The sequence below is a fragment of the Heterocephalus glaber genome, unplaced genomic scaffold (assembly GCF_053883595.1).
Source record: "Heterocephalus glaber isolate CG9 unplaced genomic scaffold, H.glaber_assembly_v1.0 deba00000546, whole genome shotgun sequence".
Classification (NCBI taxonomy): Eukaryota; Metazoa; Chordata; class Mammalia; order Rodentia; family Bathyergidae; genus Heterocephalus; species Heterocephalus glaber.
Genome location: NW_028258147.1, coordinates 36,875,051 through 36,900,972, shown reverse-complemented (window position 1 = coordinate 36,900,972; position 25,922 = coordinate 36,875,051). Strand labels below are relative to the sequence as shown.

Sequence of the window (25,922 nt, the reverse complement as noted above, 5' to 3'; positions counted from 1 at the left end):
ACATTATGTAGAAAACAGAGTATCAAAGGGGTATAGCCAGTATCAAGGGAGAAATCTAAACTGGAAGGACATCTACAAATCATATTCTGACTATTAAATTGGACTTTTCTGAAAGAAATATTTCAATGCAAGTTTATCTGACAATAAAATTTTCCTTGAAATACAGAACAACTATAAATATAATTCTCATTTTTAAAATGAGGTTAAAAAAAGAACAACATATTGGAAGAAAAAATTGATGCTGTTGTTTTTGAGATAGCATGCACCTTTTCCAAAGAGTGAAAAATTAAAGATTTTTACTAAGACTGTGAAAAATCAATTACAAAGACTGTTCATTAATTTTCTAGCAGCTTATAAAGGTAGAATTGATTTACAATAAACTACATATATTTAAATTGCACAATTTAATCAGTTATATGTGTAGATCCATGAAACCATCACTAAATCAAGATATTTCACATATATTTCATGTTCATGAGATTCCTAGGTTATCCCTTTCACTTCTTCAGAGTATCACTGGAAATAACCCCAATACCGATCAACAGGTGACCAGATAAATAATTCCATATAATAGAATGGTATCTAACAATGAAAATGATTGGAGAATTGATATACACAACGTGTGGTAAACTAGAACAATTACACAGAGTAAAATCAGACAACAAACATATTCCATGATTTCATTAATACAAAAATCTTACATGAAATATAAACTAAGAGTGACAAAAATAAAACACTGGTATTTCATTACTGTTCTGCTAAGTTGTATAAATTGTTTAAGAATTTCGCTTCACATCTTTGTTTCTAGAACCACACCCCGCAAAAAAAAAAAAAAGGCAAAATAAAACAGACTAAAAGGCCCCGAGTGCCTAATTACAGCAAATTCATGAATTTCTTTGGAACTAACATTGGCTGACACAAAAATGATAATAAGCCAGTGCAAATTATGTGAATGTAACAACCATGGCACCAATTCTCCCCTTGTTGATGGCTTGTTTTTTGTAAATTATCATTTACAATAACACATTTTCTGTATAGTAATTCTTTCAGTTCTTTTCGTTTTTTCTTCCATTGGATATCTGACTACAATAATATTTTGCATATGGAGTTCTTATATTATTTCTTTTTTATGAATGCTAAATTAAAATGAAAAGGGGTAATGCTTTTGCAATTTTTATTATGAAAAAGCAAGAATCTTAGGTCTTCATTTAATACATATTGCTTTGTTATTCATGAAAATTCATACTGAACTCTTGAGAACACACTTAAGTTCTTTGTTTTTCCCTTTCTTGTTATAAAAGCTTATATACAGGTTAGTGTAGTTAGATTTTACTTATTTAAATAAAGATAAAAGAAAGTTGAAATTTTAAACATTTAAATTTTAAATATTAAAGAAACATGACCTCATTTCATGAGAATGCATTATTCTTCAATTGATTAACAAAGTCAGTGCTTGCATATGATTAGAAGCTTTGAAATTAATGACATCTTACTTGTGTGTTTCCACATAAAAATCTGCCACTAAAGACTGATGGCTAGAACACTGACCTTAGAGTATCCAATTTTCATGAAAACATTAACTAAATGGATAAAATATTAGTATGAACTAGACCTCAGCCCATCCTGCAATTGTATTTGTTGAAGAGATAACTCTTGCTGTTTTATGTATGGAACTGGTCACTGGCTGACCTGCTAAAAAACACAATCAAAGTACTTGACATGGTCCTCAGTGTCACTCTCCAGACTTGGAGTCTTTATAAGAGTATTTCTCAGAGGAAATGGCTATGAACAGTTCACCTAGGAATAGATCTTTAAATTCAAACAATTTAGGATTAAAAATAATATACGACTAAATAATGGTGCACAATGGGGACTGTTTTTGTTCAGAATTAGCATTGCCTCTTAAATCCTCAGATTTTGAAGCAATAAAATAATGACAAATAAAATAATTAAATGAATAAAAATAAAGTCACCAGAAAATGGCCAGTAAAATAACAACAGAATTGGCAAACAAATAATTATGCCTTTGCCAATAGATGTTTGTGTATAATACTACCTTGATCAATTAATGTGTGGATTTAGGGTACATAGGTTAAAAGGAAAACATTTTATGGGAATGTACACATATGTACAATGCATATGTACCTTTCTTATTTTAATTGCGAAACAGACAAAATAATTGGTGTAAGTTTAGACAGTCTTTTTAGTCAGAGATATTAAAAGTTGATTCTTGCTGTTTTGTTATTTGTAGTGAAATGTAGACCATCCAAAGTCATTTCTAATCACTTCATATGTTTGTGTTCAATCTTGTGAGGGTTTATAACTGCCTATAATATTGTTTGTAAGGTTACATTTTTCTCCTTTAAATTGGAGAATCAATTGGATAATGCAATTAGTGAAAAACACTATAAACTATGTGACCTTGACATTATTTCTCATTACACCTATCTAAGAAATATTTTCACTATAGATGTGATAAAAATTACTACATGCTATTGCAGAGGAAGTAAACACTGTGTTGTTAATATTGGTAGAGTTCTATATATTAAAAATTGCTAAGGTGTCAAAGAACTACATTTATGAAGCAGTAAAATTATAATAAAGATATATAAAGCTTTTGTTAAGAAGAAAATTATTTAAAACACTTAGTCCATTGCACTCAGACCAATAGCTGTCATCTAAAAGACGTACTAGCAGGGGCCCAGTCTTTGCCAGAAGTAGAGAGGGCAGACTGTTTATAGTAAGGAAAATGTATGTTTGATACAAAGAACATTATTTCTAACAAGTAACTTACCTAGAATACAGGGCCACGGGGACTTTGAAAATAAAAGTCAGCAATAAAGGGCATGGTGTCCTCATCTGGCTGTGATTAAGTGTCCAACAGAGGCCCCTGCTTGTTTTTGCATTAGCTTTTTTCCACCTTTTAGTTTGCAACACAAAGTCAAGCCCCATGGGAAGGAAACACGGTATTCCACACAGTACATCATTCAGTCAGGTACAGATAACTACATCTCTTCCAGATGGGAAGGGATCCTTTTTATTGGACCTTGCAGGCTCATTCTTTATTCCTTGAACTTGTTTGGCTGTCACTTGGGGGAAACCAGGCTCCACCTTCTTTCCTGGAGCCAGTAGCACAGTCTTGGAGACTCTCCTCCTTCACTCTGTTCCCAAATAGATCCCCTACTTTAATTTGCCAATGTGGATATAAACTGGAACAATATATTAAAATGATTTTACATTTCCCATTAAACTTTGTAAAAAGAAAATAACATAAAACAGAAATATAAACAAAGTAACAAAATACAATAGTCTTATCAAACTTATGTTAAATGCTTGATTCTTGTCCATTATTAGTACTATAGATAGCTTCATGGGTTATTCTCATAATATAGCCCTCTTTTATAGATGAAGACACAAGGTCGAATTGCTAAGAACTCTGCACCCATGTGGAATACAACTTTGACTTCAGCTCGGACTCTCTGAGTCCAGAAATCTGGCTACCTGGACATACTGTCTCCTCTATTTAAAAAAAAAAATTAGTATTGTAGATTTAGCCCAAGGCCTTGCTTATACCTAGCCCATACTCTCCAAACCTGCTATACCTTCAGTTTTTCTTCTATGTTTAATAAATAATTTCAAATTTAGATTTTCTTAGACACCTTTGCTGCAGGCACTTTTCCATTTTGACTGTGTCCTTGGACTATATGAGTATTTTATATACACCCATAATATACAGATGTACATACGTACCCATCTATGCACATATTTATACATATGTGTTATTTGTGAGTGGACTAGGGATTGAACCCAGGGCCTTCTGTTGGGCTACATCCCCAGCCATTTTTATTTTTTATTTTGAGTCAATATTTCACTAATTCACCAACTGCCCAGTCTGGGCTCAAAGTTCAGATTTTTCTGCATCAGCCTCTCAGAGTGCTGGGATTACAGACATGTGCCCTGTGACTAGTGTGTGATGCCCAACACTGTGCAAGGTACCTTTCATGTTTGAACTACTTGTTCAATTATTACAGCCATTCTATGAGAGTGGCATTATCATGTTTATCTTCCAGAAATTAAGTAATGTACTGAAGGTCAATGATCTTGCAAGTGGCCAAGCCAGGATGAGAGGCTTTCTCTCACCTCTGTATCTTAGAAATAAACACCCTTACACACTGGATTACTTTTAAAGCACTCCTATTTTCCTTAAAATTTATCACCATGAACTAACTATTCATGCCTTTAGTACGGGGAATTTAGTTCTAAAGTCCTGTAGGATTTCTGTCGTATCTAATATGATAAGAACTTATAAATAAGTCACCAAATAAAACCACAAGTGTTCTCTTAAATTGGCTATAAAACCATTACACACCTGAAAGATATCACATGACAACGAGCACTGATAATGTCACTGAGGCCTGGAGAATGTTGGGATCAAGATTGCTTCAGTGAAATATCAATTCTTATAGATGCATATTTTGTTGATCTTCCTATACTTTTAAGTTAAGCAAATAGATTTTAATCATGAAGAACCCTAAAAGAAGCATAGCGTTCATGCCTTTACAAAGGTACCAAATACTGAGAAAAACTTTTATGACTTTTTTCCATCTATTCCCTCCAACACATCATCATTTCGAGCTGTTTTACAGCACCACAACTTGATTCTTTCCTTCTCTTTAATTTTGTTTTCTGCCTCACCTCAAGGACAGTATGGTCTCTATTTACAGAGGGATCTTTCCTCTATCTCGCTATCTTTATTCATACTCTTCCTTCAGGTTTTCCTCACCCCTTCTTCTGTCCCCTGACATTCACTCCTTATATGGACATGCAAGGTGAAGCCATTTAGATATTTGTGCATGAAATAAAGAAATGCTCTTACCTGAGCTTTTGTTGATATTCTCAGGGAAAACTTTGTCATATTTATTTACATATTTAAGGTTATCATTTTTTAATCAATGAAAATTTTATTTTTAAACTGTGGAAGATTTTTTTTCTATTAAAATGGGTGTAAATGTCTACTTCCAACCCTGGAATAAGTGCAGAACAGAAATCTGCTGAGCATATTCCATAAGGGTAGACTCTCCAGCTCAGAGCAATTAAACCAAGAGAATCAAGGTTTAACTCAGAATTAAGATTTTCCATTGGTAGACAGAAACAGAAAACTTTTTGTTTTCTGGCCAATTAAAAGTGAACTCAGACTTTTTGTAAAGGCTATGAAATAAGTTGAAAGTTCGATAAACAGGTCCTGGGAAAATAATTACAAGGAATATATAGAGAAACAACTTGGAGAAGATCATAATTATTACCTGAGCTACTGGTCAGAAATAATGACTAGCTGTAATTGAAGAGGAGCTAGAGAATGGGATCACAAGCTCTCTAAAGTGTGCATGACTTCCTGTTTATTACACTGAATGCATTAACACACAGAAATCTGTCTCATTCTCATTACCAAATGGAGGTTCATCCAGCCCCAGAAACACTTTACGTCATTTTTGAAATGCCAGAATAAAGTATTAACACCATCAAATACCACTGATTTGTTTTTATATGCAAAAGTCAAACCCAGCCCTTCTGATTTAGACCAATTATAATGACTATTTTTATTCTCTGAATACATACAACACTTAAAATCCTCACCATATGATTCCATGAAGCTTTGTGTTGTGTTCTGTACCTTGTGGATTAATTGCATCTGTGTAAATGATCTGTCTCTTAAAAACAAGTATTGTCTTCCATTGTACACTATTAGAGTAACTAATCCAACTCTTCACACAAAGCTAAATCACTATCCCACTGCAGTCTTTCAAAGTCAGGATTGAAATGTAAAAAATGCAAAAAATTGAAACCATCTTAAATCTTTTATCTTTTGCTTTGTCTTTTATTCATCTCAGATTGTCCAATATATCAGAGAAGGAGGTAGCTTCCTCCTTTCTAAAGCTGGTTTTTAACAATGACTAACTTCAGTGTTCAATTCATTATATCAGTCTATAACTAGTAATCTAGGAACAAGTAAAACTCTGAAGTTTTTAAACCCTAGAGGATTCAAGGGCAGGGGATGTCTCTACTGAGAATGATTCTGTTTTTCTCTCAGAGATGCTTTGAAATGAAAATTTCTCTGTACCTGACATACCAAACATAAAGAATGTAATTTCTACACATGTGTTAGATTATGATTATATGGTTTTGAGAAAAGAAGAATACATCTCGATCTCAACATCTATACCATAAAGACTTCATTTATTCATTTACACATCTTGAATTTCAGAGGTACAGAAATTTGATCTCTTCCACCAGTATCATTTTTCAAATGAGGAAATAGACTCCACAGAATTAATTACCCTGCCATTGTATAGGGAGTTGCCAGAGACTCCTGCAATTTTCCTGGCCTCCCGCAAGCCAATACAACGTCTGCAAGATAGGAAAGTGGGAATTAAAAGAAACAGAGACAGAGACTTGAGAGAAACTGAGTCTTGAGCTGATCTAAACTGCTCTGGGCGGCAAAGACAAAGGACTCCCAAGACATCCAGTGTTTACTCATTACAAGTGTGGCAAGGGGGGAAGATGAGCAGGCTTTGGGACACCTGCTGATAACAAGTATCAAGCAGGGAGGACTGTAGAATGAGGACAAAAGCATATATATGCTGAAGAGAACAAAGGGTTAATTAAGAGGTAAAGAATTTAGAGCCTGTTGATCTTGACTGGGAGTGAACTCAGCCAAGCTCTGCTACTTCCTATGTAACACAGACGAATTATGGAGGGGCAAGAAACTTGTGCCACTATAGCCTGATAATACTGGGCAGAGGTGTCTGCTGCACCACTGGTGTCAAAAGCAGAAATGAAGGTCTTGAGTTCTCATGCAGGTTCTGCTCTTTATCATTTTACATAATCTGGAACAAACCAAAGAAATTCTCTTGGATTATATTCTCTTATAAAATCCTGTCCAATTACATGCCTGCAGGATGAGTCCAAAGTTTAAAATTTCTCTTATAATTTGGTGGACCCACAAATTCCCTTTTATTATAACTGGCTTGTTTTAGACAGGCTCTACACACACATACACACACACACACACACACACACTACATTTAATCATGGCACACTATGGCTTATTGAATTGATACTGGTGTTAGCAATAAATCCAGATCTTGCAACTGTTCAGTCATGACAACCTTTCATAACATTAAACTTCTTTCACACACTAGGTGGGCTGCCCCATTTCTTGTTGACCCCAATTTCTAGGTAATCAGACTTTCTGACTCCAAACTGACCACCGATTTTGTTTTCTACTCCAAAAAGCAAGTGTATATATATACTTAAACTGATAAGTTGTAAGTCTAACCATTTTTGTTAAGTTCTATGAGAACATAAGAAAGGACAAATGACAAATATTCTGTGAAATTATATGAAAATAGAGCTAAGCTTTTATATATTGTTTTATGGTTTTGAAATGCACACAATCTGGTTCATGGCATTTCTGTTTGTGCCTTGTGAATGACTTTCTCTCAAAGTGAACTAGCATTTTTAATTGGTTTTTCTTACTTTGACACATTTTCTCACCTTAAAGTTAATATTTCACATTTTGAGGCACAGAGCTTCTGGAAAGCATACCTCTTCACAATTGCTAGTTTTCTCCAAGTTTGAAAGTAAATTACTTACTAGAATTTTAATAGACAAAATCTTGGAATAGCCAGCATGAAATAATGCAATACCTTTGTGAGCGCAGTTACTTTGTAAACATCTCTGGTTTTAGAACACATTAGCTGAATATGGCAGACTTATTATCAGTCATGATAGCAGGTATCAGGGCTGGGTATTTAGCTCAATGGTTCCGCCACCTGCCTCCCAAGCACAAGATCCTGAGTTCAATCCCCAATACCAAAAAACAACAACAAAAAAACATGATAGCAGGTATCAGAAGAACAGAGAGAAGGTCCTTGGGGTTTTAATGCTCGTCTGACTTGCTTGTCCTTAAAAGCAAAGCCATTGGCTTTATCGTATTTTAATACATTACCCCAAGAATTTATAGGTTTGTGTTTAGCACATAGAACATAAACACAGCTCTCTACAGATTAATATTAGAATAGCTTAGAAGGCTAAAGAATGGAACCTATTTTGCAATAACTGAATCTATTTGAAGGAAACATATTTTCAATCAATTCCAAAACAATGGTAAATTAATGTCTAGGACAGTATCTCTCCATGGTCGTATCTCCCCTAAGTAACTGTTACTACTTTTGAATATTTTAAAAAAATTGTTTGTAACTAAGCAGGTGTTACTAGCAACTTTCCAGAACACTTAGTTAGCTCACATTTTTCATTGATTTCTCTTATATTAGAAAATGAAATAGCAGACACAATTAATTGTCTTTTTTCAAAAAGTAGTTACAGCAGGAGTAACAGCTAAATGAAATTACTTCCCATCTAATGCACAATGGATGTATTCATTTAAATGTATTCAATTTAGATGAATGCAGTATGTCTATATTTATTACAGTTATACATATCAGGGAGCTGAATTAATGGGGCAGTAATTACTACCTTTATAAATAGAACAATATCGTCAATCTGAAGGAAGGAAACCCATTTTCTTATCATATATTATATACCCACATAATAGATATTTTCCATAATCATTCCTTCACATACAGAAAGTTTACTCTTGAATTTCCAGAGAACTAGTTTTTCTAAATATGGTTGCTCTTTGTCATATGGGAAACTACAGAAGGGACTGAGAATCTTGAGATCTCTGCTCTCAGCATTGACTTCCCTTTCTCATTCTGCATTCCTTCAACTCAAATGTAAGCAATACATAGCATGGGTTAAAATATTCTTACACTGTACATTGTTTTTCATTAAATTCAGTGAAGGTGGTACTATTAAGAAGTGATTTATTTGTATACTTTTTTCTAATTAACAGGGTACATTTTTCGAGTAGTTATGGAAAAATTGAGCAGATCCTGCACAGAGTTCCCATCTGCACCTCTTTCCAATGATTGACTTTTTGCATGCATGATGGATTAGTCTGTTAAAATTGGTGATTCTATATCGATACATTATCATTAGCACAATTTGTCCTTTTATGTTAGGTTCTTTCTGTATGGTAAAGTTATATGGGTTTTGATACCACCATATAATTTAAAGATTTTCAATTCTCTTCCCTTTAGTGCAATTAATAACCAGGCAGAAAGAAAGAGACAAACGTTCACTGACTATCTGTATTCATTCATGCATTCTTTAATGGATATTTTCTAAACATTAATTTTTTCTTCCTCACCAAAGATACTGCCTTATTTCATTAGTGTGGGATGGAATGATCTCTATTACAAATTAATAGATGTTGTACCTTGATGCCCTAATACTATATTGTGTCCACCAAGTTTAATTTGTTTATGTGTGTTTTACTGTTTCATCAGTTGATAAATCTGCAAACCAATCTACAACCTTTATAAAGTTTTGCAGCATAGCACATGTACCAGGTCAATAAGAAATCTGGAAATGATACCGACCCTTCTTCCTTCAGTGACATAGACAAGAATAAGCAATAAAGCAAGAGCCTGCTAATATGATTATCTAAGGATACATTTGTCTTTCATTATTTCCTTTCCAACATATTTTTCTGGTGGAAAATAGGTATATCAATGTATGAAGTTGAAGTTAACAATCCTGAATGCTGACAAACAGTGGTTCTAATGGAAATGCATGCATATATCCAAAATCATCTATTCTCAAATGTCTTGAGTAGGAAGCCACTCCAAAATAAGCAGTTATATGAATGAATAACTTTTAAATATTTAATTGTTACCTCATGAACACAAATGCAGTAAATACTCTAATATCTAGCCAATAAGTCAGAAAGTTGTCATGATGCTGAAAACTTTGAGAAGTGATGCTGAACTGTCCATCCGGAGACCACTCAGGGACACTTCACATCCTTAATGTAGTTGTGCTTCTCTTATATTGTGGACATCTTCAATGAATTATCAGTAAGGGAAAAAATTCTCCCCCTTAAACTAGGAAGTATCTGACATCACACATTCTCTGGACAATGATAGAAAAGTTCAATTTTGTCGTATCTTATTACATGTTTGGTAAGCCTGTACTTGGTACACAATGACGTGTAAGGAAACGATTGTAGTACGATTGGAAAAAGCAGTGTAAGTCAAGAATCTATAGTTCTATTTGTTAATCTGTGTGATGTTGTCACCTTTCATTCCTTTAGAATAATTTTTCCATAAGCTCCTTAGACCTCTGTTAGGTGTAGATAAAAAAATGGCCCCCTATTGCCTCATGTCCTCATAGAGGGGCTTTTGGAAGGTGACTGAATTATGAGGTACTATATCCAGCTTGCTGTTAGGAGGTAGGGTCTGGCAGAAGAGTTGGTCACTGTGGGGTGGGGAGAGGGGATGATCTGGAAGAGTATCTCTCCCTTCCCAGCTGCTAACTTCTCTCTCTGCTACTTGACCTCCATTCATGAGCCCTTCTATCACACAGTGTCAGTTTTAAGCCTGCTTACATGGACTAAAACTTCCGAAACATGGACCAGAATAAACCTCTTCTCCCTAAGTTGTGAGTGTAAGTAAGGTATTGTGTCTCAGCAATGAGAAAGTGACTCAGACACCTGAGAATCTACATTATGAAAATTGTTCTAAAGATCTAAAAGTTCCATTTTTTTTGAGTCACATCTACCTACTTATTCTACTATTATTTCAATAGTTTAGTTCTCCATGGTAACACTGTTGTCAGTGTAGGCAATGCTGTGTATGTAGCTGAAAACACATTCTCTGTTTTGTTCATTAATTTCCCTTATTTATTGAGTTTCTGCTAAGTAACAATCACCATGTTAGAGGCTAAAAAACACACTATTCCTTTTACAAAAAAGTCAGTCCCACTTTGAGGAAATCAATATCAGTAACATTAATGTGAGAAATAAGCTAAAACAATGCTTTCCTGTCTATGTGTGGACTTCTTGAATAGTCCAAAGGGAAAGACTAAAATATTGTGGGATTGACAAGAACACTTCTGGAGACTCTAATTGTATGGACAATTGAGATTTGATTCGATAGCAGGTGGTGGGTAGAAAATTCAAAGGGCTTATCTCACTTGCTCAAATGTGTTTTTAGAAACTTTTCTAGTCACATAAGTTCAATTATACAAATATATTCTCAAATATACTAACACAAAAAACATCTAAACATCAAGTACCTACACAGGTGAAGAAAAATATTTTTTTCTTTAATGAGTTTTTAGCTGGGACTTCCTGTAGGAAAGGTAGATTAGTAAGAGAAAACAATCAGAAGTTCAATTACATGTAAACTTCTTGAATACAAGGGATATAATTTGGAAAAGGGAGAAGTTTTTCTGAAGTAGATCTGGAGAAGTTGCCTTAAACTTCAGTTATAAATGCTATATCTGAAGCAAAGGAAGGTGTGTGTGTGGGGAGAGGTGTGGTTAAGATCTAAAAAAACACTGAAATAAGGAAAGAGTTGTTTTGTAGGAGTCCATCTTGCCTTCTCACTGGTTCAGAGTCTCTAGTGATTTAGAGTCAGGTTTTTACTTCTAGTCCAGGAATGTTGACACCTTTACAAACAGAAATTTCCTTTATTGATATAAAAATTTGTCTTAAGAAAGGATTTTACAGCTTCTCTTTATCATCAGTTTCTCAAAATGAGATGCTCAATTCTTATGCCAAAGAAACACATTTGAGGTGGCATATTCTTATCTTTTCCAGTCAAATTTTGGGGTGGAATTTTTGAGCCCTCATCACCTGCATTTTCAGTGCAGAACACTCTGTACTTTTGTGAATGTTATCTCACATTTTCTTATCATCCTTTAAATTACTTATTATTATCCTTCAATTTATACTGAGACAATTGCAACCTTTAGTGCTTAAACTTAAGGACAGAGGCTAATATTCAAGCTACTCTGTCTTTAAAGGCTAAATTATATTCTATTATAAAAATAAGGGAATAAAACCCTTTAAAGTAAAATGTACATTATCCAATCTTTTACAAATATGCAGGAGTTCTCTTGACTCAGAAACATATTTGACTGAAGAAGAAGAAAGTGCACTATCATCGAAGCAGGGTTTTATTGAGGACCAATAGAATAGATCAGTTAGAGAATATTGCAATCTTTAAAGCAATTTATTCCATATAATAATGAAAGATCAAATGTGAGTTTTCATGCCAAGAATATTAATTCAGTATTCAAAGTTCTGCACTAATACTAACATCAGTGAGATATAAAAAAACATTAATTTCTTTTTTCTTTTATAATCAGGACACTTATTAACAACAAGCAGAACAAGATTACTACCTCATCTTTTCCTAGTGTCCATCTTTCAGTTTCAAAGGCACTGTAGATTTTTAAATTACAGTTAGTCCTCTCACTCTCTCTGGGAGTTGAGGGATCTGTACCTGCCTGGCTCCCCTTGTGTTGGTGGAAACAGACCGTCTGTATGTGGCGTCTGGCATCTGGTTAGAGCTGAACACTGGGGAAGCTGTGATCATGGTGAGCAGAACCTCCATGATCAATCAGCCTCCTCCACAGTGTCTGAGCTGGAAAGCAGTCTGTGCCTCACTTTCCAGGTTTCTAAATGGAGTGATCATAGTGGAGATTAACTTAACAAGTAGGAAGTGTATTTCTGATTTACAATGCAGGGTGAGTGAGTATTAAAATGCCGTAATCATTATGATCATAAAAGTAATTGATACTAAACATCCATATTTTTAATTGAATGTCTTACTCTAATCAGAAGACTTGCCATTTCATAGCTACATCTATTATATAGATGAAGAAAAAATTCTTTGTATGTAAAGGTGCATATTCTGGCCTTATACCCACACTGATTATAAAAAAGTGACTAATTATAAATAATTTGTACTGGATGACAACATAAAATGCTCATTGACATTAGCTAATAATTTCAAAATGACTCATTAAGATGACTTTCATTTTCAATTTGAAATTCGTTTCCAACCTTTTAATGAATCATTGAGAATGGTTAACAAGAAACTTTCCTTTATTTCATTGATGTTTTATTCTGCTAAATAAGTTTTCAAAAACATCTTCCACTAGGAAAAGTGGGAAAAGAAAACTTTGAATACCTGATAAATCAATGAAGGATTTTATCTTTTCTGTCACTGTTATATATTTTTATTTTTATAATTTACTGATGCTGAGAGTATGTGGCTATTTTTATTTCTTTCGTATTTATTGTATATCTTCAAATACATTTTATTTCAGAAATTAAATGGCATCTTAATTTACCTTCAGGATATTTGATCAGTAAATGTATTCAACAACAACCACAAAAAAGCCAAAAAATATTAAATATTACATGTTTAGAGTTACAATGTAATTTACACACATGCCCCCATATATCTATCTACATATATAGATAGGTAGATATAGATATATAGAGATATAGATATAGATATATAGAGAGATAGATAGAGACTTTTCCTGCCAATTATTCTTAAGTAATCAGAACTAGATAGCTACTGTTTAGCAACTTGTAAGCGTCATTGTATCACATATATGTTTTTAGTTTTTACATGCAATTCAATATTCTATTCTAGTATACCATAAACTTCTGAGGGTAAGAACCAGTAAAGAGTTGTCATTTAGAAGTTGTTCAATAAGCTATTTTTGGATTAAGAATACTTACTGTTTATTTGGATGAATAGATGGTTAGATGGGTGGATTAATGATTGGATGAATGAAGCAGCATTAACCAATTAAAAATGTGCTCTCATTGTTGTTATCTAGTAATTTAAGTTGATATAAATTACAAAACTAGTAAATTTTTTTTTTTTTTTTTTGGCACCGGGGATCTAACTCAGGTCCTTGCTCTTGTGCATCAGGGGGTGAAACCACTGAGCTAAATCCCCGGCCCTAAATTAGTAAATATTAACGATCGCTTCTGGTAAATGACAAGTTGAATTTACATGATGCTTATCCTACTAGCCTAAGGTTTTTGTCTTCTACTCTTCTCTGCACTCACTCAGCTTCACCTGAGTGGATCATCCCAGTTTTACACTTTAGAACAAGCTTACATCATGTTTGGCAGTGCCATGGCCTTTGGTTTAAGGTTCCCCTACAAAAAAAAAGACAGTCTCTCTATCTACTATCTAGGTCTTACCTCAGCTTTTAAGTTTTGCCGAAATTATCCTTAGGTTCATTCCCTCCTTCTTCCTCTCTTGCCCCTCACCCTCTTTCCTTTCCTTTGTATGATTCTCCTGACTCTATCCATTTCCTTGCTTTTTTGTTGATGTCCCTGTGATTTCTGTCCTCCTGCCTCTGTTTTTCTGTACCTTAATACTCAACTGCTATTAAGTTTATCTTATTATCTCTGTCTTTGCCAAACACACTAGACTGTGAGCTATGTTTGTATCTTTTGCTGGTGGCATTTATATTAAACTTATCTTCCTTTCCTCTCCTAATGATGGGATCAGGGCATGCCCTAGGGGAAGTCATTAGTGCCACAGAGGAAAGGAAGATGGGAAATGATGCTCCATTTATTGGCAAGAAAAATGAGGCAAAAAATGTGATGTGAATGTGAAATGTGAAATGTGATATGGTGGGGCATGCTGTAAAGCACTCTGGAAGGCTGAGGGGAGAGGAGCACAAGTTAGTGAAATTCAATGTGAAAATTAAAAAAATAAAAAATAAAGATGACTGGGGCTGTAGCTTAGTGGGAAAGCCCTAGGTTCAAACTTCAGTACTACATATGCACACAAAAATGTGATACATAATTTAATGTTACAATCTTATGAAATATGAGTATTCACAAAAAATGCCAAATAAATATTAGTAAATATCTCTTAACATTTTGAAATGAAAGTCATGCAGTATGATAACTAAACATTGTTTTGGAAATATGTAGATCTATATATTAAGATGAATGTATTAAGAATGACTAGAGAATTCTAATTGGATTTTTAGCTATTGTAGTACAATCCTGTACATAATCAAAATTAAAGAAACACACACCTTTGCCTTCAAACCACCCTGAATTCTTGCTTCTTTCCCTGAAATTATATTTAAAAAGTGAAAAGAGGAAAAACTTGTAGAAAAGAGTAGATGGGAAATCGTGCTTTGCCTGGATACTAATCCTATTAAAAAGATTTAGCAATATTTCATTGCTACCCTCCTATTTCATTTCTCAACAGGGGCTACACAAACTCCCTATTATCTTAGTTCTTTAAGCTACTGGGTTTTAATGCTGAAATCAGTCTACACTCTCATTATTGCATACATCTTGGCCCATAGCTCTTGTACACCCCGTTATCTCAGAATGCAGCCAAATGCTTACTTCTACTCTCGTAGATAGGCAACCCAGATATTTGCTTCCAGTTTTCAGCTTGTTAATGGTATTTTTATCCCTCTTTCTTGTTGCCATTTAGTTTTCCCTTTTATATTTGGGCTTGTATCATTATCTTTTCATGTATGAATTAATTGTCCCATCACTCCACTTGCCTTGAGAAAGTCTACCTAAATTCTTGGTGGCTACATTTTTGATCTGTCACTGATGATTATGTGACATAGGCTTGTGGTATGCTTCCTTGAAATAGAAAGCTAGACACTTTAGAGAAACACTTAAGATCTACCCTTTAATCTTTTCATTCATTCTTTGTACTTACATATGTGGTATTGCATATGTGCCATCACTCATTTACTTGACTCTGAGATAATAGAAAAGAAATACAGGGTTGTAGGAGGCATGGGTCTGTAAGCCGCCATTACCTATGAAGTTCTATAATGTGTATTAAATACTATCTGTTCTGGGCAAGACAGTGCATCATTTAGCATTGTGACGACAAACAAAATGCTTTCTTTTTTAAATACTTTGAAAGCAATAAGTATTAAAAAAAATTAACACCAATTGGTGTATAGAATTAAAGAGGATAGAATTGAAGTAGGATTTGATAAAAGATGATGATGGTAGGATAAGAAGAAGTTTTAAGGCATATTAAGCAAGGTGATTTAAAGGGAGATGGCAGATTTCAGCTGTTTCACAAAAAGGGACCTGAGCATAGTTTGCTTGATCCAAATCCCTGTTCCATTTACTAACTTCACGACTATGAATATGCGGCCTCTCCAAGCATTGCCTGATGCATCAGTAAAAGGTAGATATAGATAGAGCCTAACTCTTGGATTTTTTCTGAGAAATAAATAAGGTAACTCACGTACCTGTCACACAGTTTATACTCAGTAAATATTTTTCACGGTTACTTTATAGGTAATGAGAAAACGCAAGAGTGTTTTATGTAGAGGAATAATATAGCCAAAACTGAGACCGTGCATCCTACAATTGTAAGGATAATGATTGTGAAGAACACTGATGAATGTGCAGGGAGCTTGGGCTGGAGCTGGAAGTTACAGATACACCCGGTGAAGGGGTCATCCGTGGAGAGAAATGGAGTAGGTTAGTTTACCAGATGAAGGGAGTTGAAACTAATGGGTGATACCACAGGAAATTGTAAAATAGGAAGGAAGCATGAGGGAATTGAAGTAGGAATGTCCAGAAAATAGAGGGTTATTAATAGATAGAATCACAACATGGAAATGGAATGCAAGAGGAAGTATGAGTAAATGATCAAGCTATAACAGTAACCAGTGGGATAATTTGGGAAAATCTACATGTTTTCTGATAAATTAGGGATGATGCTAAAGTGTAAGTTACTTCCTCAGTGCCAAAGTATTTACAGAGAATAATGAAACTCAACCTATTCTTTTAGTCCAAGTCAATTTACATTCCAACCTGATTAACATGAGAGTGACTTATGCTCTTAGACAGAAATGTAACCAATGTCTTTGCCTTTTTTTAAAGGATTTCACAGAAAAGGAGAAGTCTACAGCAAAGGCTCTGGAAGATGTAAAGGCAAACTTCTACTGTGAATTATGCGACAAGCAGTATCACAAACATCAGGAGTTTGACAATCATATTAATTCTTATGATCATGCTCATAAGCAGGTAAACCAAAGTGTGACAATCCTTCCTATGCCTACATTTATATCTTTAGAACAGAACTGTATGAATTTGGCCTTATTTATTGTTATTTAAGGGTTTGAAGTGGGATCATTTATGTCTTTTCTGTTTTTTTCCTTAAAACATGTTTTTCTGTTTAAATATCAGATGAAGTCATTTTTCCCTACAAGTACCATAAAATTAGAAGTAAACTTAAAAATAATTTCAGCATAGTATGACTTAGTTGCTGTAGAATTATATTTTTATATATGGGGAAACCAAGAACCAGTAAAAATAGTGTCATATTCAAAATTTCCTAAAAAAGTAGTAGTAAAACTAGAAGCCTTAGTTAGAACTAGGATATAATTTTTTATAATCATTTCTGTTTTCTCAAGGATTCCAAGGTATAGGGAATACTAGACATTTGGTAAAACAATTCTTAAAATAAAAGTTACATTTTGGTAAGTATATCCTCCTAAAAAATGAAAGTTTTACTTCATAAATGGCAAAATTAAGGGGTAATGGTAGATGGGAACATTTCAGTTAATTTTTTAAAACAATTCAATTCATATATAGTAGTACTTCAATTTACAAACTTAATTCATTTCATGATTCTTGGGAAGATGGCCCTAGTTGTTTTCACCACCCAATGCAGAGTTGGTGAAAGGAAGCAAAATTTTGCCATGTGATTCTGTTTGTGAATTGTTTGTGAAAAGAATTTTTTGTGAACTGAGATATGACAGTATGTATGTCTTCAGTGTGGATATTCTATACATGGCTGCCAATATCACTTCCTTTTGTCTGTAAAGGAGGAATCTGTTGTTCACATACTGTTAGATTTTAAATTTGCTGTTTGAGGTATGGAGACTGACAGTATAGGAATTAGGAGTGTTAAATATTACTGAGTAGTTCTATGGAACAAGATTATCACTCAGAGTTGTGAGAAAGTACATATTTCTGATGCCAAGTGGACCCAACATGTTGGATTCTGTAGGTAAATCCTGTGTACTTTGTATCTAAAATATTTATTCACAGTGAACAAAAATATTTCATCTAACATCATTTATATGTATCAAGTGAATACTGAATACATGGTTTTAGAAAATATGTGGCTACTGAAGACACAGCATCTATCCTTAAAGAGAAGATATATATGCATTTTGCTGCATTTTTCTGACAAGGGCAACATCAATGGAATAAATAACTTTAGGACTGTAATTACCAAGTCTTGGTGTAAGCAGTAATCACCTTGGAAAATGTTGATAATACAAATACCTAGAAATACTCAGGCATTCTAATTCAATAATTCTGAGATATGGCCCAATTAATTATATTTTGAAATAATAAAACAAGAAATTTTAAAGCATATGAAAATGAGCTATATGTTTATCACCCAAGTGCAATAATTATCTCATTTCAGTTATACCACTAACATACAATCCTACTTCTGCTACTGCTGCATTATTTTGAAACAAATTTCATACATCACATTTCATTTCAAAGCATTTCATTATATATATATATAATGATGCTTAAAACCATAACTATTATTATACTTAAAATTAATACTAATTCCTGAATATCAATGGATAATCTTGTTTCTCTCATTGCCTCATAAATGGTTTATAAATTCATGTTCCTTGAAATCAATATCCCAAAACATCTGAACTGTGGACATATTGACATCTCTTTAAATTTCTTTTAATGTATTTTAGTCTATAGAGTTTCCCCCTTTAAAATTTTACTCCTTGAAATCTAATTGTCACATTCAAGATTTTGAAGATTTTCCCAGTTTTATCCTTTTTCACTTTCCAAGTTTCCTTGGAGCTGATGGCTATAGGTAGACATTCAGTCAAATTCAGATTTCTGGTTTTTTCTAGGCAAAAATATCTTAGAAAGAGTGCTATGTCCTACCATAATAAGGTAGATGACGTAAGGTTGTCTGTCTTCATATAACCTTAAATTTAATCAGTGTGTTGACATACTATCAGATTGATCTAATCATCAAGTACCTATTTTTTATGGTTTTCTTACAATTGATGATCATTTGCTGAAGTAAATTACTTCATTTAGAATTGAAAAATGATGTCCCTAATTCTATAATGCCCTCATTTATTAGTAAATGTCGACAATGATAAAATTTTCATAAACACTACTCCCTAAGAGATTTTGTGCAGGTGATCTTCAGGGTACACTTTATGAAAAAAGTATTCTAGGGATTAATAGAAATTAAAAATGCAGAAAGGTAGCATGGGATAGTGATATTTTATCTTGATCTATGTTTTCATTGTTATTTGCACATACATAACAATCTATGCTGAAATAGTCTAAAGATGGGATATCATTCTTCATTGGAGAAACATAAGAAGTTCAGGTGAGGAAATACAAAACAGTAGGAACCTTGTGAAGACTGTGGTAGGTTTTGAACTACCAGGGGCAAATTATCCACACCAGGTCTACATGGTATAGCATCCCTTGTTACCTGGAATTCTGCTTAATCAATTGGCTTTTTATCACTTTCCTTAATCTCATGTCCACTGGCTTTACAACAGGTTGATCAGACAACTTTTTGTTCAGTCCTACTCCATCTACATGTTCACTTCTCTTCATATTTAGACTGATGCTCTGCCTTTCCTGGACACAGTCCTTCATCAAACAGTGTCTGAGTTCCCATGTGTTCTACTGTGTTAGTTGTAGAAATGGATGAACTTAGTCTTAAACCTCACAAAGTTACATAATTGTTGAAACAGACAAGTCAATAGAACTTATAATACATTAAATGTTGTACAATTTTATACTCAGAACACTTAAGAGAGAGCATGCAAAAGTAACTTCAGAGAGAAGAGAAGCAAATGATCTGAATTCTAAAAGAGTGAAGAGAAATTAGCCATGTGGTGAAGAATAGGTCCTACATGGGAGAAAACCTACACTAAGATATGGGACAGTAACAAGGCATGTTCCATAGAGGAGCAAAGGACTCACTATCATTGCTAAAGCCACTATCTATGACTTCGAGATAACTTTAGAAACCTACAAAGCCATACCCCATTCCTTCTCTTCCTCATTTTCAATGTATCTTGTACTCATTTCTTCACTGATTTCCATCTTTATCACTCTCATTTCATCTTACAGTTAAGGCATTATTGGGGAAGTCTAACTGGACACTCTACCTTCAGTATTTCCCCTATTCCAACCTTATTATATACAGATTAATCTTTCCAAAGTGCCACATTTATACCACCACTCCCCTACTAAAAATCTTCAGTAATAGATGACTGACTTTTTTAAAAGGCTTCAACTATTTAGCTAGTCATTCAAGACTTCTAAAATCTGGTTTTTGCCTCTAATTCCAGATTTATCTCCTGGAACTCCAGAATTTCCCTACAGTTTTTCCAAAGTGACTTATGCTTTCCCACCTGCTCCTTTTGGCTCATAATTTTTCCTCTGCCTGGTTAGCCCTCTCATTTTGGGGCAGTATTTCAATGTGCATTTCTTCATAATTAATACATAGATTGAAAACATGTCTGGATATTTGAGGTTCTGAGATATCAGGGCAAAAACTTTTTACACAGTCTTTTTCAAATTCCTTATGTTCAACATCTATCGATACTGTGAAGGATTTTTGTACATACTGCCCACTTTGGGAAATACAGGAATAATTAAATTTGCTGTAGATTTTGTGAACCTCCTTTCTTGGATAATATTGAAATATTTCTGTTTAAATTCACATTGGCCCAAAATATATTGACTATTATGTCAGTTTTAGATAAAGCTAAATTTAAAAATTCTCTTTCAAATGAAACTGAATTTTTATATAGCAAATGGAACTATTCACTAAAATAAAATATGCCACAAAAACTATCCCTAAATAGAATCCAAAAAATATCTATTTTATTACTTATTAAGAGCCCTTCTTGATAGGAATGATTATTATAATGATGATAGCAGGGATTTGGTTAAGAATTATTTTGGCCTAAGTAATATGAACAGATGCCATGATTTAATTTTTCATGTGAAGTCAGATAAAATATTTGGGTTCTTCTGATGAACTTCCAACAATATGATCTTCTGGGTATATGTAGAAAAAATCCAAATGGAATTCATTCCATTACTCACCAACAGATTAACTGAGATCTAGAAAAAGTAATTTAGATTTTCTTCTTTGCTTTTCCTTCATTCATTATGATTACTCGGGATCTTTCTTCTTTATTCATTAATTTTACTGGTACATTTTAGGTATACAATATGATGAGATGACACTAACTATTCAGAATTTGTACCTTTACACAATATATCTTGATTCTTATTTTTTCCCCATTCCCCTGCCCTTCACCCTTCCCTATTTACAAAGACTTTGTTTCCATTTTCCTTTTCTCTTATTTATTCCTTTCCCTTCTTTCCTTTACCCTACCCCTCCTACTTCCTCTTCCCCTTTGAACTTTTTCTTCCCATTTCACATTATCTATGGGATCTTTCATTTTAATAAGTGATTTTTGAAACTTTCATACTTTCCTATGTCCAAATAGCAGCATTACTCTATGTGCTTATTTTATTGCAAAGATGATATTACTCATAATTATATTAAAATCCTAGGCAAGTAAGTAAAGAAACAATTTAAAGAATAAAGCAATATAGCCTATGATTCATATATTAAAATTAACTCCAGTAGGAAATGCTCCCCCCTGGGGAGGCACACCAGCTGCCAGTTTGGCCTTGTGGTCAGACATGGGTGGCTGGGCCCTGTTCCCTGCAGTTTGCCCCACCCTTGCATCTTGCCCCACCCTCCTTGCATCCAGGAGACCTTGACGACACCCTAGCCACCTTCCCCACCTGGGTGCCTGTAAGAACAGTCCCCCCCACTGCCTCTGGCCTCTTGGCTGTGCAGCTACCTGATTCCACACTACAGAGGCACAGGGGGACATAGAGGCCATTGTTCTGAGTTGCAGAAGTGAACAACAGAGAGAGGGCCACTCTCAGGCTCCCTAATGAAAACTGAAGCCCACTGGAAAAGTGAGGAGAATCTCTGCAACATAGGCACACCAGACCAGCATACTTGATAAATTGGAGGGATCATCACCTCCCATTTGAACCTGGACTGTTTTTGGGGGAGGGGCAGCTGGAACCTGTAGTGGAACCTAGTGGAGTTCAGCCATGCAGGAGGACAGGGACCTCAGATTGGGATTTGCAGCCAGAGGTCTGTCTGGGTCTCATGGGTCTGTGGCTGGCTTACTAAGACTCATTGACTTATAACTGACAATACCAAAAACAAAAATGAGAAGACATTTAAGCAAGTCACAAACTCAGACCTCCACCCCACAAAAGGCAATTTCTGGGGAAAACGAGGTGGAAAAGTCTGATAATTAACCACCTGGACACCCTGAACTGATAGCACAGCAAGTAACAAAACAGATGAATGAGGCTCTGGAAAAATTCAAAGCAGAAATAATCTCCCAGATAACTGCAGAGATGGTGAGCAGAGTGAAAGACATAATTAGAGGATCTAGAACAAAAACAGACAAAAAAGTTGATGAGCTATGAAACATGCTCGAAGCCATGAATGCCCAGCCTAAGAAAGAAATAGAAATCATGATCGCCCAACATAAGAAAGAAATGGAATCCATGAAACAGATTCAAACTGATATCCAGGAGATTAAAAACTCCATTGAAAGTATCCACATCTGATTAAGTGAATCTGAAGATAGAATATCAGGTACAGAAAACAGGATTACAGTTAAGGACCATGAAAGCAGAGATTTCTAAAAATAGTGAGGGACCATGAGAAATCAATCCAGCAGCTGCTGGATGATGCAAGGAAGAATAACATAAGACTGATAGGAGTCCACGAAAAAACAGGAGAAAACACAATTGACATAAAAAGAAAACTGTTCACAGAAGTAATAGTAGAAAACTTCCCAGACAGAGGTGGACAATTAAACATACAGATAAGTGAGGCATATATAACTCCAACTAGCCATGATCAAAAAAAAATCTACACCTACACACATAATAATCAAGATCTCAGAAACCCAACAGAAGAACAAAATTCTACAGGCAGTTAGAGAAGAGAAACAAATCACCTATAAAGGAAAGCCCATCAGAATCACAGCAGATTTTTCAAAACAAACCCTTCAGTCAAGGAGAGCCTGGAGTGAAGTACTTCAAGCCCTAAAAGAAAATAACTTCCAACCTAAACTGTTGTAGCTTGCAAAATTAGCCTTCAAAATCAATGGGGAAATTAGATACTTTCACGACAAAGAACACCTGAGAAATTTCATGAATACCAAACCAGCACTCCAAACAATCCTAAGCAATATGCTAGAAAAAGACAATGAAGATCACAACTCCATGAGCCCCAACAGAGGGAAGCCACCAGGCAAGGTAAGAAACTAAAGGGAAAGGGAAAACAAAAGCAAGAAATAAAAGAGCCACCAATAGTAAAACATTAGAACAAGCAAGGTCAATATCTATCAATTATAACTATCAATGTTAATGGCCTCAATTCACCAATCAAAAGAAATGGACTGACAGAATGGATTAAGAAGCAAAATTCAACAATATGCTGTATAAAAGAAACACACCTAACTCAAAAAGAAATACATAGACTGAAAGTAAGAGGATGGAAAACAGTTCTCCATGCCACAGGAACCCAGACAAAAGCAGGTGTAGCAATCTTATTTGCAGACAAAGTAGATTTCAAATAAAAACTAATTAAGAGAGACAAAGGTGGTCACTACATCCTTGTGAAAGGAACAGTCCAAGAAGAAGAGATGACAACTATAAATTTATATGTGCCAAATATGAATGCCCCCAACTATACAAAACAAATATTAATGGACATGAAAAACAGAATAAGCTCTAATACAATTGTAGTGGGGGTCTCAATGTCCCATTATCACAATTAGACAGATCATCTAGACAAAAAATTAGCAATGAAATTCTGGAACTGAACTAAGCTATTGAACAAATGGACTTAGTAGATGTTTACAGAGTGTTCCACCCCACAAAATTAGAATACACATTCTTTTTGGCTACACATGGGTCATTCTCCAAAATAGGCCACATGCTAGCTCATAGGCCATGTCTAAGTAAATGTAAAAGAACTGAAGTTACCCCCTGTATATTATCAGGCCATAGTGCAATAAAATTGGAGGTCAATGACATAGGAAACTGCAAAACTCCCACAAACACATGGAAATTAAATGACACCCTCCTGAACATCTAATGGGTCACAGAAGAAATTAAAGAAGAAATTAGAAAGTTTCTACAAGTAAATGATAATGCCAGTACAACATATAGGAATCTATGGGACACAATGAAAGCAGTTCTACAAGGGAAATTCATAGCAGTCAATTCCCATATTAGAAGAACAGAGAGAACTCAAATAAATAACCTAATGAAGAACTTCAAGCTCCTAGAAAAAGAAGAGAATAACAAAACAAAAGGTCTTCCAAGAGAGGATATTATAAAGATCAGAGCAGAAGGCAATCCAATAGAGATTAAGAGAATGATACAAAAAATTAATGAATTAAGGAGTTTTTCTTTTTTTGTTGTTGGTACCTGAGATTGAACTCGGGACCTTGCGCTTACAAGGCAGGCGGCAGAACCACTGAGATAAATCCCCAGCCCAAGGAGTTGGTTTTTGAAAGAATAAATAAAAACAATAAACTCTTAGCCAACTTTATCAAAAAAAGGAAATAAAAGGCCCAAATCCATGCAATCAAGAATGAAGAAGGTGAAGTTACAACAGATCCAGCAGGAATCCAAAGCATTATCAATACCTACTTCAAGAATCTGTACTCTAATAAAATGGAAAACACAGAAGAAATGGACAGATTCCTAGAAACATATGAATTACCAAAGTTAAATGAAGAAGATATAGAAATTCTAAACACCCCAATTACAATAAGTGAAATTGAAAATGTAATAAAAAATTTACCAACAAAGAAAAGCCCAGGTCCTGATGGCTTCACTGTGGAATTCTACAAGACAGTTAAAGAAGAACTATCACCATTATTCTTTAAACTCATCAAGGAAATTGAAAGGGAAACAAAGCTTCTAAATTCATTCCTGGAAGCAAGTATTACTTTGATTCCAAAACCAGGGAAAGACACAACCCAAAAAGAGAACTACAGGCCAATCTCCCTAATGAATATTGATGCAAAAATCCTCAAGAAGATACTGGCAAACAGAATACAAAGGTTCATCAAGATGACTGTACACCCTGACCAAGTCGGATTTATCCAAGGGATGCAAGGATGGTTCAACATTCATAAATCGATAAATATATACACTATATTAACAGAGTCAAGGACAAAAACCATATGATCATCTCAATAGATGCATAAAAAGCATTCGACAAAATCCAACACCCATTCATGATAAAAAAAACTTAGAGAAAATTGGAATAGAAGGTCTTTATCTCAACTTGATTAAGGCTATGAAAAAACCAACAGCCAACATTATATATACTAAATGGTCAAAAACTGAAAACTTTGACACTAAAATCAGGAAGAAGACAAGGATGCCCACTATCACCACTCCTGTTTAATACTGTTCTCAAAACATTATCCACAGCAATTAGAAAAGAGAAAGAAATAAAAGAATAAAAATAGGAAAGGAAAAAGTTAAACATTTTTTGCTGATATGATACTTTACATAGAAGACTTAACATACTCTGCCAAAAGACTTCTAGAAGACTTAATTGACAGATTCAGTAGAGTAGCTGGATATAAGGTCAACACTCAAAAAACAATAGCCTTTTTATATACAAATAATAGACTCACTGAGAGAGAAATTAGGGAAACAAGTTCTTTTACAATAGCATCCAAAAGAACGAAATATCTAGGAGTCAATCTAACAAAGGAAGAAAAAGACCTGCACACTGAAAACTATAGCATTTTGAAAAAAGAGATTGAGGAGGATATAAGAAAATAGAAAACCATCCCTTGTTCCT

At 34.4% G+C, this 25,922-nt stretch overlaps 1 protein-coding gene across 1 annotated transcript in view; it reads left to right on the top strand.

Moving 5' to 3' along the window:
* Znf804b (zinc finger protein 804B) overlaps nt 1-25,922 on the top strand; it is a 569,039-nt gene that overhangs the window by 423,573 nt on the left and 119,544 nt on the right. The window contains exon 2 of the mRNA XM_087204744.1: nt 16,832-16,975. Coding sequence (XP_087060870.1) covers nt 16,832-16,975 — 144 coding nt within the window. The remainder of the gene's footprint in view (nt 1-16,831; nt 16,976-25,922) is intronic.